The 13,312-nt window shown below is 34.4% G+C and overlaps 1 protein-coding gene across 3 annotated transcripts in view; it reads right to left on the bottom strand.

Annotated features, from left to right (window-relative positions):
• Nucleotides 1-388: 388 nt before the first annotated feature.
• The window catches only part of STXBP3 (syntaxin binding protein 3), a 23,697-nt gene continuing 10,773 nt past the window's right edge, over nucleotides 389-13,312 (bottom strand). For all 3 annotated transcript variants that reach the window (XM_027463681.3, XM_072041933.1, XM_072041934.1), the window contains 13 exons: nucleotides 12,867-13,021; nucleotides 11,112-11,202; nucleotides 10,394-10,518; nucleotides 8,836-8,940; nucleotides 8,259-8,316; nucleotides 7,987-8,052; nucleotides 7,483-7,563; nucleotides 6,411-6,549; nucleotides 5,706-5,812; nucleotides 5,125-5,223; nucleotides 4,128-4,213; nucleotides 3,183-3,331; nucleotides 389-1,061 (listed from right to left, as the gene is read on the bottom strand). In XM_027463681.3, coding sequence (XP_027319482.1) covers nucleotides 970-1,061; nucleotides 3,183-3,331; nucleotides 4,128-4,213; nucleotides 5,125-5,223; nucleotides 5,706-5,812; nucleotides 6,411-6,549; nucleotides 7,483-7,563; nucleotides 7,987-8,052; nucleotides 8,259-8,316; nucleotides 8,836-8,940; nucleotides 10,394-10,518; nucleotides 11,112-11,202; nucleotides 12,867-13,021 — 1,353 coding nt within the window. In that variant the 3' untranslated portion in view covers nucleotides 389-969. The remainder of the gene's footprint in view (nucleotides 1,062-3,182; nucleotides 3,332-4,127; nucleotides 4,214-5,124; nucleotides 5,224-5,705; nucleotides 5,813-6,410; nucleotides 6,550-7,482; nucleotides 7,564-7,986; nucleotides 8,053-8,258; nucleotides 8,317-8,835; nucleotides 8,941-10,393; nucleotides 10,519-11,111; nucleotides 11,203-12,866; nucleotides 13,022-13,312) is intronic.

Genomic DNA, 13,312 nt, shown 5'->3' with positions numbered 1-13,312 from the left:
TTTGATCCACTTAATCACAAACTAATGTATTTCTTTCTTAATAAGTAACAAAAAAAAAAAAAAAAATTCTCCTTGAATGCATTAGGTTTTGTTGTTTGGTTTGCTTTTCATTACCAAGCCCTGCCAAAGATTTGGCTGCTTTCCCCTCTTCTTCTCTCACATCTTCCCCCCCCCTTCAAAAAAAAAAAAATGAAGCTTACAATTTTGAAAATTACATGGGAGCTAGCAGAATACTATTATAGGCAATTCCATTTATAAAACAGGCGCACTATACAGACACAATCACAAGCAAGTCTGTAAAAAAAAAAAAAAAAAAACAAAACTATTTTTGGAAATTTTTAGAGATAAGTATATGCTTACAGTGTACTTCAGTCCACAATTGACAGCATTTCTTTAATGTTATTTATTGAAATTAAGTGCTCAATATGTCTATGACTGGATTTCTACATTACCCACAACCACCCAGAAAAAATATTTTTTCATAATGACATGCATTTAAAGTTATTTTACAGAGAAATTAGAGACATTGCACTTTTTTGAAATATACATTATTTTTTTTTTAACAAACTAGTATTTACAGCTTTCTTTTGAAGCCTCTCCCTCAGATCCTAGAGTCTTTAATTCAGTGATTTTTAGAAATAAACTATTATAGAAGGGTTTCACAGTTTTCAAAAACAATTGGAGTATACATATATATAATCATGATAACTTTTATCATAACTTGTTAGGGAAGAACATGCTCGTTTGAAAAGGCACTTACAGTGTACCACCGCCTATATTAAATACAACCTAGGAAACATGTTATTCTTTTTCCCTCTTCTCTGCCTTCTAGTTCCCCCAAAAAGCAGCAACTTCAGATTTTAAATGACATTCCATTAGTCCCTGTAGTATTCCAGTACAGTATTTGCAAAAGTCAGTTGCATGAGAACGTGTACATACTATTTGTCTTTTCCTAACGCATCACCCTTTCTATTCATCCTTAACGCAGACCGTATCCTTGGGTTTAGTGAGGCTCTTTACTTCATCCAGTAGTCTTCTAGGTGTCAAAATGTGTGTAGAACCTGACAAAGCAAACAAATTTTTAGACTGATTAAGTTAATTGTTACACTTTGCAGTCATTAGAAGTATACACACACACACACAGAAAAACAGTTCCAAATGTTTTCGTGTGTTACGTAAAGTTGTGTGTTACATAAAGCCCAACTGTCACGATTAGGAAGGCCTAAAAGGGAGGTGTCCACCTTCCACACACAGTGGACAACCAGGAAAAAAAAATGGTTGTCTTTCTTGCTCTGCCCCTTGCCCCAGTTAAACAAAGGCTACAAGGATTTGGGGACCAGGAGAGAGTGGAGAAGCGAGGATGGGAGGGCAAAGACCACATCCCTAGTACTCTTACTTTGGACACCAGTTTCAAGTTCCTGCTCCATCTGGTTTGAAACACAGCCTTGAACTTTTCACTCCATAATTGTCCCAAGCTGCAATAAATCTGCCCATTCTGTGAAAGGGTGAGTTAATGACAGGCTTTATCCTAAAAATCAGGAAGTCGTCTGCATTAAGGATTACCACAAACAGTTCTCCATACAAATAATGGTTAGAGAAAAAGTTATCTTTTACCAGCCAACATTTCCTAAAAATTTTCACAACAATTTCAAATTTGGAGCGGCCAAGAAAAAACATGCTTTTCCTCAAGAGCACACTACTATTACTTCTCTGATTCTCATGGAGTGTGATATAACTTCTGCCTTGAAGGGTCACCCTGCAGTTATAAAGGAAAATCTTAACCATTTAAGATCAGGGCAGTCTCAAACCTTGAGTTTTAGCAGTGACAATCTGTACAGGTTAGTATTCCTTGAATTCTCAATTCAAAATTGAGTAATGTTTTCATCTCGTATGGAATGTTATCACCTTCCCTCAGAAAGCAGGATTACATGCAAAGCTACAAGAATCACTTCCAAATAAAAAAAGGAAGATGATGCCAGAAATTACAATGGAAGTGACCTATGCTAGATGCAATTTTGTAAACAAGTCTTAGATGAAGAAACAGTCTTGTCAAACTACATTCCTCTTGTCCTTGTCTTCCAATTGCAACTCAACACTGGTGTTAAACCTACCTCAATCACTACTAACAAGACCAGCAACCAAAAGAAAAAAAATACTAATGGCAGATTCTCATTCTCAGAATCAAGTTGTTACTGCTTTAGGGAAGAGTCTTATTTACTTAAGTGACAGTAGATAGGATTATTCTTGAGTGTCAAAAAGGATTTAAAGTTTAGTTGCCAAAACACAGGCATCTCAGGCAATTTAGGATGCTTTAGATGACTCCGCACCCAGACAGCAGTTGCCACTGCACATCAATACAGGTCTCTGGTAAGGTTCTAAATCTGGGATTTTTGTTTTGATATATCATGTACCCAAGGGTTTTAGCAATTAAATTTAAATAGCAATAAATGATTATCTGGAACACAGCAGATGATAGAAAAAGCATTTTCTGCCTCTAGGTATTAACTGAGGGATTATTACTCCTGCTAGTGATTCATGCATTTACACCGCAGAATCCTAAAAAGATTAGGGAGATAACTAATTTTCGCGGAAAAAGCTATTGAGCATGGTGTGTTTTGTTTAATTTTTCTGAAAGAAAAACAAAAACATGACAAGATCCGCAAGATGTTGTAAAACAGACTTAGCTACACTTGAAAAAAACTTTTTAAAAAAATTAAGAAATAATTATTTCTCCTCCCTCCCACAAGAAGGGATTACTTTTGCACTATTCTACCAGCTTTCCTACTACTTACAAAATTAACCAGAATAATAATTGTAGCTGTAGGTAATTGTAGGTACAATAATTGTAGGTAAAGCACAGGCAGATGCACGAGTTTGTGAGGAGACAGTGTAATGCAAGGAAATATAGATCTATTTAATATTTTTTGTTATACATCAGACTACTTTAATAATACATTTTTCTGATTTAATTCATGATGATCCTTCTATGTTGAAAACTACAGAAGTAACTTCTCAGTTTGAACATCTGGTTTTAAAAGATACATTGACTGTAGTATTAGTTTACTGAACCAATGTTGAAAAAGAAAAAGATGCTTACATTTTTACAGAAACACATCTTTAGACTACATACTCTTGTTTAAAGTAAATCTCTACATATCACCCTGGTCCCAGGACAGACTTACCAATGATAACTTCACATGACTTGTGGGCTTGAGAAACTTCGTAAGCACTGCGCATCTCAGAATATGTAATTCCTCCAATCACAAATATAATCAGTCTTGCACTGCTCTTTCGCTCATCTTGATAACTAGCTTTAGTTTTCTGGCGAGCACTGCAAAATATTTCATAAGATGACATTTATATAGTTTTATGGATTAATTTTTGGTAAAAATGACACACTTAATGAGCAGTAATGGTTTCTGTCATGCAGTTCAAACAGCAAAAAAAAAATCCAGTAACTAGAAGAGTTTCTAAGAAAACAAGTTAGTACATTACACAAACTACTCAGATATCCAAAGGGAAAATAAATACAAAGCAAAAATCTTGTTGTACGCAGCTTCTCTGTCAGGAAGCTTTGTTCTGCATGCTACCAATTACAGCAGAAGCTTTCAGAAGAGTTCATTTGAAAAAGCTAAAATCTCAAGTACTTCAGTGCCCATACACAAATAGAATATAACTAAAAATAGATATATTTAGCTGTTATCAAGTAAGATTCACATAGCTAGGAAAGATAAAAAATAAAACATACTTTTTCTAACATATATACTAATTGCAGATTCAAATTACCAGTATACTGACAACACATTCTTAAAACTACTTCACAGTAAAAAGCTCAGTTGTTTAAGCTTCTCATTCTAGGAATATGGAAATGCTATTTCTAAATTAGAAGCAAAAAGGAGATATTCTACACGAGCAGCCATGCAGGACTAGGAAGAGTTACTAAACTAACAATCCAGTTCAGGGTGTTTTAGATGAGTTAAAAATTATGGTTTTACACCTCAACATTACATAACCATTTATAAATCATTTCACCACTTAGAAAGTGCACTTGTATAATGCTTAACAACACACGTGACAGAAGTACTGAGAAACAGGAACATCGCATCTCAAGATATTAACCACTTTACCTTACTGCTCCTGAACCATTCCAGGTAGGTGGACACTGGGAACAATAGGGCCAGTCTTTTGAATCTAGTTTGTTTTCTATAGCATCCTGAAGGGCAAAACAAAAACCCATTTTAAAGAACCATGGAGAACCAAAGCCCAACAAGCTTCAACTTCCAGTAAGGATGTCTACCTGACATTTAATGACAGCACATATGATTTCTTAGAACAACCAATGGCAACCAGCATCGCCAAAACAGTGTTCTTGCATACCAAAATGCTAGACCACATAATACTAGAAGTAATTATAAGACTGTCATACATCATAAGGAATGGAAGTACACATGCTTTCTTTCTCAAAAGGATAGTGATTTAACTGCTCAGATATCACTAGCAGTTTTTCATCTGCAACTACTCTAACTTAACTCATTTCTCTAGGGGACTATATGAGAGAAGTCATGGTCTCCTGAAGGCACATCCAGTTAATGAATTAACAAAGTCAGCAAAACTCTGAAAATGTGTGCACTGAGTCAGACCAAAGACCCAGTAAGCCCACTATTGTCTGACATCACCAACAGACCGATGCTTAGGAGGAGATTTAAGAATAGAGCAGCAACTTCTGCCAAGTAAAATTTTCTGGCTTCTACCAATCTGCAACTTAGATTTGCATTACAGCTTGAAGACCTACTAGAAGAAAACAAAAATGACAAAGGAGGTAATATCCAGATCTTTAGATTACACTAAATATTACCAGTGACAGGGCAGGCAGCTCAAAACAAACATACAAATGTTCACTTTGGTTTGTTTTACTCTTAAGTCAACCTCCAGTAAGTAGCATTAACAATAAACAGCACTCTAATTGCCTATATTATAAACAGAATAGAATTGATTGTTTTACCAACAGAAGTATTAATAGTAGTAAGTTAAAATACTATAAAATTTCATAAGATGGAATACAATTGCACACTTGGATATATATTCCTGCACTGCACCATGAAATAATTACTTGTTCGAAATTACCTCCATAACATCTTTGATAACAGGCGTCCACCTAGAGAGTTGAAAAGTTTCTTCTAAAGAACGGTCCCTTCTTGTTTGTTTCTGTTGCTGAACAGCAGACTGAAAAGATTTTCAAAACCACAGATATATTATACAGTACTTTTGTTTTGTTTTGAAAATTTATTCCCAGTTCACAGCAGGTGGGAGAAAAAAATCAGTAAGAAATTGTAAAGAAATTATAATCAATTACGGTGATAGCATAGTATGATTGATAATCACTCCACAGGTATGATTACCTGTAGATTTCAGGATACACTAAGAAAACACCTTTCAGAGGCAAGGAACTGAGTAAGTTAGTGCTTCCCAAAACCAACCAGCTAGAGTCACCATCTGATGATGTTACAAGGGAACATTATAGACATCTCTTTGAGAAGTATTCAAGTTAATTGTTTAAAGGATTTCTCCTAGACACGTCATGACAATAGGAACGCCTAGTAATTGCCTGCTTCCAAAACAGAACCTGGTCAATATTGCTAAGAGTTGCTGAAAGAGCTGTAGACAAGTGCTTGGATGGTAGGAAATTTAAAAAAAAAAAATCTTACTGAAGAGATAATAGGAACATCAAGGTATTTCCAGTTTCTTATCATATCACTATCACTTTCTATTTGTACATTCTGGATCAGCTTGTCCAAGTTCTCCTGGGTAGTTCCTTTGATATAAGAAAAACATACGACTTGGTTACCACGTGACTTCGTCAATGCAATGAGACCAATTTTGTCTCACATATTCTGGGCTGTTATTCTTTAGTCCAGGATTTATTTTTTTTTATTTGGTTGGCCAATACACTACTGTGTGTTTAACATAAGCAAATTTTTATGCTAAAATATAGGATTAACAGTCCATTTTTGAGAACAGAACTCAATATTGTTACAGATTCCTTAGACCCACATTCTGATAGTTTCCTCCTTTTTTTAGTACAGATTTTCTCCCACTGACTTCGTTTGCAGGTTCCCTTAACAACTTCAACATTGTGTGAAAAGGAGAAAAATTCTTACAAACATTCAAGCACAGGAATGATGCTAAAAGAGGGTATGGATCCGCACTTCTACTGAACCTCTTGTTTCTGGTAGTAAAGATAGTATTGATACAATCTGAGGGAAGACAAGTTACAGAGGACAGACTGCTTCTCTTAAATTTGACCATCAACTAACACATATGCTTGAGTTAGTTAAAATATTGGACTCTTTCACAAAATTTGAGTTGAAGTCCATAGCACTGAGACAAAAAAACAGGGCAGTTTAACATACCATTTGTGCTGAAGATATACAGGAGAATAGCTCTAATTTTGTCATAGTTGTCATGATTTTTGTTGAGCAGAACTGGCAGGAGGACTCTCATCGAGTCTTTCACTTTTTGACCTTCTGCATCAGTTCCAAGAGCCAAGTCCTAAATTAAAAACGAAGTAAATCATTTCAGCAATTACCCATTTAAGAAAGTGTTTTGTTTGTTCTGAAATATATTTTTATGAAAATACAGGCTTCAAGAAAAAACGCTGCATAAATTTAAACTCCGTACGAAAAGTTTTAGACATAACTATTTCAATAGTGATGTGGTAATACTATATAATGCTTTTAGACATTTAATATTGTTTGAATACAGTTTGCAATGGACTTTGAAAAAGCTGCAATACAGTTTAGGTAAACAGATTCAAATTCTCATACAGATGTCTTTGATTGTCTTATAAGAGGAATAAACCAACAGCTCAAACACAAGCAGCTACAGTCTTTGTTGTATTGTTATTTTTGGACAAGAGTTCTGCCAGATTTAAACTTCTAGCCTCAATCCAGGCTACAATAAAAACAGTTGTATCCCTCTCCCCGCCCAAAATAAAGATATTCTATACCTCAAAACTGTTATTAAATATTAATTCAGAAGTATTACTATATCCTGTGAAGTTCCCTAGAATTCATAATAATATGAATGTTGAACTTGAGATTAGTAGTACAACTGCAGTGTCTCACCCAAGCAGGTGCTTTTTCCAGACATTTAGAAAGGGCTTCCTTCAGCAGAAATAGTAAGGCAACTTCATAGATTTGAATTAAGAAAATTCAAAGATCATGTTTATACAGATCAGCCAAATTCAAAGAAAAAACAGAACTCTAATAAGAACTCTTAAATTGGCAGAGTAAGAGTCTTGTATATCTCACTTAGTTCCAATACTACTACCTCAAAAAGTGACTGCAAAGAAGGAAAAAAAATGCAAGGGAGAGACTAGGTTTGTCAGTTAAAACTAAGCACCTATTCCTGCCAGCAAAAAAGTTGCATTTGCAGTAGTTTTGTGGGGTTGTTGTTTTTTTTTTTTGTTTGTTTTAAACATACCTGTTCAGTTTTACAAAGCCTTTCTATATTAGGCTTGAACTTGCTCATGCAATCTTCTGCTAAGCTAAGGTGGACAACTTGCTAGAAGAAAAAAAAAAAAAAAAAATCAATTTTCATAGCTTGTTTTTTTATTTTATTTTAAACAGAGCAATCATTTTTATTGGTTACAAAACTCAGTCTTTCATCAATATTCAGAATCATCATGCATTTTCCACATTTTACCCTTCACTTAAAGATTGATCCCCCCAAATACTTTCTAGAACATTACTCTTACATCTTCATCCCTTAAAGTACATACAGTTTACAGTTAAGTATTTTTATGTATTTAAATGAAACACCTGGAAACAAGTTTTCTTCTCAAAAATTTACAGTAGTTGATCATAAATTGGAGAAAAGTTATACAGCACGTTCAACGCAATAACAAGTGAATAAATCTAAACATCAACAACACAATTATAGCACAAATTATTTAGCACTGAGCTGTACTTACGAAATACCACTTACCCTACTAATCTCTTTACGATAGTGTGGCATCTTTTTCATCAATTGGGACAAACTGGATAATGATAACTGTGAAAAAACAATAGAAATTTATTTTTCCCCCCAGTATTAGACACTGCTATTTCCCTTCCTGATGTAGCTCTGCATTTTCCAAACATTGCAATTGGTATAGGTTTGCACGTGTATATTTAGGTTTCTCTAGTAGATCCATGAATTACACAGATCTGACCATCTGAAAATTCCATTACCAGGAAAAACAGCACTAAAGAACTTACTTTTCCTTCTGTTGCTTTCTTTTTTGATGAAACTTCTTTCAGCAGTTTTGGTATTTCCCTGCATAAAAATAATGAAATAAATAATGCATGCAACAGCATCACAGTTCTTAAAATCTTGAAGAGAACTAAGCAGAAATAAGTTCTGAATGAAAGTAAAAGCTTCAAATACAGGTTTTCTACAGAGTAATAGGTGTTTTCTACAGCGTGTTTTTCAGCAGAGGAAACTGAAGTTAAACAATTTATTTTATGATATTTATCATGTCATTTGAGGCAATAACTTCTTGGTACTTGAAAAATCCATATGAATTTAAAAGATTTGAAGATATTTCCTAGGAAATTATTTTTCCTCAAGAACTGTAATGACTATTCACAAAATTGCATACCTTTATACATACATGTTATGATTCTCAAAGTATGTTTTCTTCCTGGCAACAACTATTCAACAGCTTAACGTGCATATGATAAGCTATTTTCATTATTCCCTATACTCCTACTTCCCTGGCTGTTTGTGAGACATATACCCCTCAAAGAAACATTTATAACTTGTATTTAACAATTTGTTAATTGATTCACATACTCTATCACATCTGCAATATGCTTGTGCCGAATCTTCACCCAGAGCTCATCATCTTCCTCCAGAATTGCTTCCTTTTCCTTCCCAGCTGATGCATCTGTTTTGTACCTTCAAAAAGAAGATTTGAATGACAGGTTGTTTTGCTTTGTTTTTTCTTTCTAATAACTAGCTAGATTATTAATTCTTATCATTTAACCAACATACATGGTAGTAGAAGCAATGTACACAGGTTTTCATTCGCAAGTCCAGCTATGGTCTTACAGAGAACGCAATTTATGTAAGCTATATTCTAAGATTGCATCTTAGAATACACAAGGAGATGAATTTTCGAATGATTCTTAGGGGCAATTCCTTCTAGATATTCTTTTAAACCAGCAGTAACTCCAGTTTCAACCATTTGTTTATATGCACCTCAACTTCTTTTTAGCTTCTAAAATAAATTTCCCTTCAGATTTAAATTGTGTGTGAAATAATATACATTGATATTGCAAAGCACAAATTTTTGTACCTACTATAAAATATTCTATAACTCTGAGGGAAAAATCAAGATTCTTAGTCCCCAAATTAAATCCCATTCACACATAGAATAGACAAGGCACGACAAATTATTTCACATACAAGTAACATGCTTCACAGCATTACAGACTATTACTTTCAACTATTACTTTTCTACTAACACAAATCAATCTACATAACAAAATAATCTTACTATATAACACTTCCAGTTACAGAAACTCACAGATAGGGTGTGAAGCCAGAATGTAGAAAAATAGAAAAAAAAAAGATTAATTGTGAAAGCTGGATCATGACTCTACTTAGAAAACATACTCTGCTATGTTCCCATACCCAACAAATTTCAGATTTGCAAAATTCTACGTTACATGAAAATACTCAGTATTTCCAATGAGCATTCCTGTTTGACTATAGCAAATCAGGTCAAATTGCCTCATTGTTCCAAGAGGCAGTCATCAAAAAGAAAAGTCTTACCAAAATCTTTGGTGTCAGAACAATCCAACAGCAAAGTACCATACTCAAACAAAGTCGTTATTCCAATTAGTGATAAAACAACACATACAAACTGAGCACAGCTTACCTAAATGTCTATTTGGGGTAGAAACATGTAAGTTTACAGCAACCACACAAATTAAATGATGAACTCTAAAAGTCTTATGGAAAAAAAAAAAGCTTTTTCTCCAGAATTATTATGCTATTAGTGGTCTTGTTTATCTTACCAGAAGCCAGGAATCTGAATGTGCCCTACCAATGCCTTGATACAAGTCTAGCACAAAGGTTGAAAACATTAGAAATAGAGATTACTTAAGCAGGCAAGTAAGAATAAGGTGTCAAATTTAGCAAAAACATTAATTAGTCCCCACCTAATCTCAACTAAATGAGGAAGTTAATTAAAAAAAATTTGCAAATTCAAGAGGAAAGACTAATAACTAAAGCAACTCTTACATATTAAAAGCACCTTAAAAACACCTATAGTGCAATTCAGCTCAACAATTCTGTATATATTATCAAGAATAAAGTGTTTAGATTAAAAAGAAAAAGTACTTGCTTGTAAGTATCATTTTCAATTGGTAGCAGATCATATGCCATTGCCTGGAACGTGAGTTCATGAAGTACAGTTGATACTGGGTCAAAGCCACGATCAATTATTATTAATTGTGAGTGGGTTTTAGCCTAGAAATCCATCAAATAAATGTAAAGATAAGATGCACAGTACAAACCCAACGCATCTTAAATCTATTTACAGTAAATTACATTGCTGTACACGTTCTTGGAATAAAACCTATCCTATTCCTTGAGGAATTCTCCATAACTGAAAAAAGTGGGGTCCAGATGGTTATCAACAAAAACAGAAACAAATATTTAAATGATAATCAGAACACAGTGCTTTTAAATAGTAATCCTAACGCAATGCTCTTAGGACAACTGCATTACATTCACCTAACCTAATCAAAAGAAAATAAAAATGCTTAAAAAACAAAAGCTTTTAAGGCCTCTCATTATCTATTCATAAATCTGTAAATTGCTTTTATTTCAGAGTAGATTATCTACACTGTGCTGCAATACATCAAAAAAAGATCTGCCCTAAGGCCTCCAAACATTCAGCTCAAAGTTCTATTTTGGGCTTTAGTGCAGTAGCATCAGATACATTTATTTCTGTAGCAGAGTGGAACATCACTAAGTCAAATCCTTTACACCATACTTTTGTGTTTAGGCTGCTGCCCATGATGTAGCAAAAAAAGCAAACGTTTTAGTTCATTTTCTACCTTTATTTGGCTTTTCTCATCAGTTTTGTAGTAGTCTTCAAGATGTTTTTCAACAAGGTGTGCAAGTTTGCTGGCATTATCTGATGGCGTGCTGGGAAAAAAGGAAATGAACACAATTTCTTAATCGAAAAATTAAAATGCTACCTTTAAAACAAGGATCTCCTTAGACCAATTCCCTGGTTTTACATGCAGTTTCAGTACACCATTCTAAGTATTCCCATTATGTTTTCATTCCGATATTATAATTCCACTCTTTTAATGTTTCAGGTACTTCAGACAGTAGGAGCAGTGTTAGTCAGAAGATCGACATAAACTGTCCTATTACCTAGTACCAAAAATTCTCAGGGACACACACACTTTTGTCCCAAACCACCACCCGGTCAAGAGCCTGAAGCTACTGTTTTAATAGCCCACCATTACCTTTGCCTACTTTCCAAATTATTTTTCTTACAGGAATGTTACAGCCAACTTGACTAATGTTTTAAGGCAAAACCCAATTTAGGAAGTGCACATTATTACCTCTAGCAATGCCCACAGCCCCCAGGCTTTTCAGATAAGTGTAGACATGCAAAGGAACAAGTCATCTGCAAAGCCAGATGGTACTGTGGCCTAGGCAGGGCACTGCTCATAGTAGACATTAAGACACTCTTCAGAACATCATGAGGAGAAAAGTCTCACTGCTAAATTTTCAGGCAGCTACACATTTAAATTAACACCTGGAAAAGATATCTAAGATTTTTTTTTTTTTAATCACTTATTTCTTTGCTTCCAATATACCACAAAAATCTTTTATAACTAGCAAAGAGAGATAAGAGTTACATTTTTCCATTAAAAGAAACTTGAGTCTAATTTTAGAAGTGGAAGTGGCAATTCAGGAAAGCACAAGACTAAGTCCCTGATGAATAGTCTCTACGCAGAAATCCTAAAATTTTTGGTGCATGAAGCTTATTACAGATGAATATCAAATCAACAAGCAAATACAACACATGCAGTTCAAACTAGGGTAGGTCCGATACACCTTGGATATGCCTTACTGCAACACATGACACATATGTATATATTTCAAATCATGACTTTTCCCAAAAATTTAAGGTCACAGAATAAATCTGTGGTCAAATCTCAAAAAAGTTTCATATCCTTTTGGAAAAGGAAAACAGAACAGAAGAAAAACAAGGAAACACACCCACAGTCGAGCAATTATTGTTTCATTACTCTCATTAAAAATATTAGAATGCCATTTTTGGGTGTAATTTCAGATGCTTACTCTGATTTCAAAGCTACTACCCTGTACTCTATCAAAGCTCAACAAAAGTATTCTCAATTTCTGTACTATGAAGAAATTCAGAAAAAGCATTATCGTCTCTCCTGATCTCATCTGCCTCAGCAATTTATTAATTCCCTGATCTTAACTGGAGCTACAAAGCTCCCAACAGCAGCATTTCTGTTAGAGGACTCAGTAGGCATACTGTGTAATGGATGGCAGCATGTTAGCATCACCCTATAGCCCAAACATGAAATACAAGCAATTCACAACAGAATTTAATAAGGTAAGCACTGGTATGTGAATACACACAAAGGAAGAATCCACTGTTTCACATACACTTTATGAATTCCTACCTTTCTGTAATAGAGTTGTGGATTATAAATCAATTAATTCACAATAAAAGAAACAATTCTACAGCTTCAAGCTATTATAAACAATGTGGCAAGTCCCAAAAGTGAAAGCAGCTATACAAACCACTATTTTTGCCCCACCTTTTACATCGTACTCCTGGATTCTCTTCTAGTGTGGCACACAGAGTAACAATTTGTTCAGCCATTGTTTCCATTACAGCATCTTTATCCTTTGTCTTTTCCAGAGTTGGACTATAACAGCGGTAGAATGCATCTGGGACATTGAGAGTAAATACCTAGGTAAAGTACAACCAAGAAAAAAAAATGGCATAAATCATACATTTCCAAAGCATCTGTTAAACTGCAGGATTCACTAAAAACTTATGTAATAATTATGTAATAAATAATAATAGCAAAGCAACCAAATCCACAGTGATGGCTTCTCAAACTAAATAATAATAATAAAAAAAAATGCGGCCCTATCTGCTATTCTAGTTTCCACTGAGCAATTAGCTCTGGAATTTTACCTATTCCTACTCCTACATGCCAACCTACCTAAGTCTGTCAAAATACCGAAACTTACTGCT

The sequence above is a fragment of the Anas platyrhynchos genome, chromosome 8, assembly GCF_047663525.1.
Source record: "Anas platyrhynchos isolate ZD024472 breed Pekin duck chromosome 8, IASCAAS_PekinDuck_T2T, whole genome shotgun sequence".
Lineage (NCBI taxonomy): Eukaryota > Metazoa > Chordata > Aves > Anseriformes > Anatidae > Anas > Anas platyrhynchos.
This window is presented reverse-complemented; position numbering and strand designations above follow the sequence as displayed.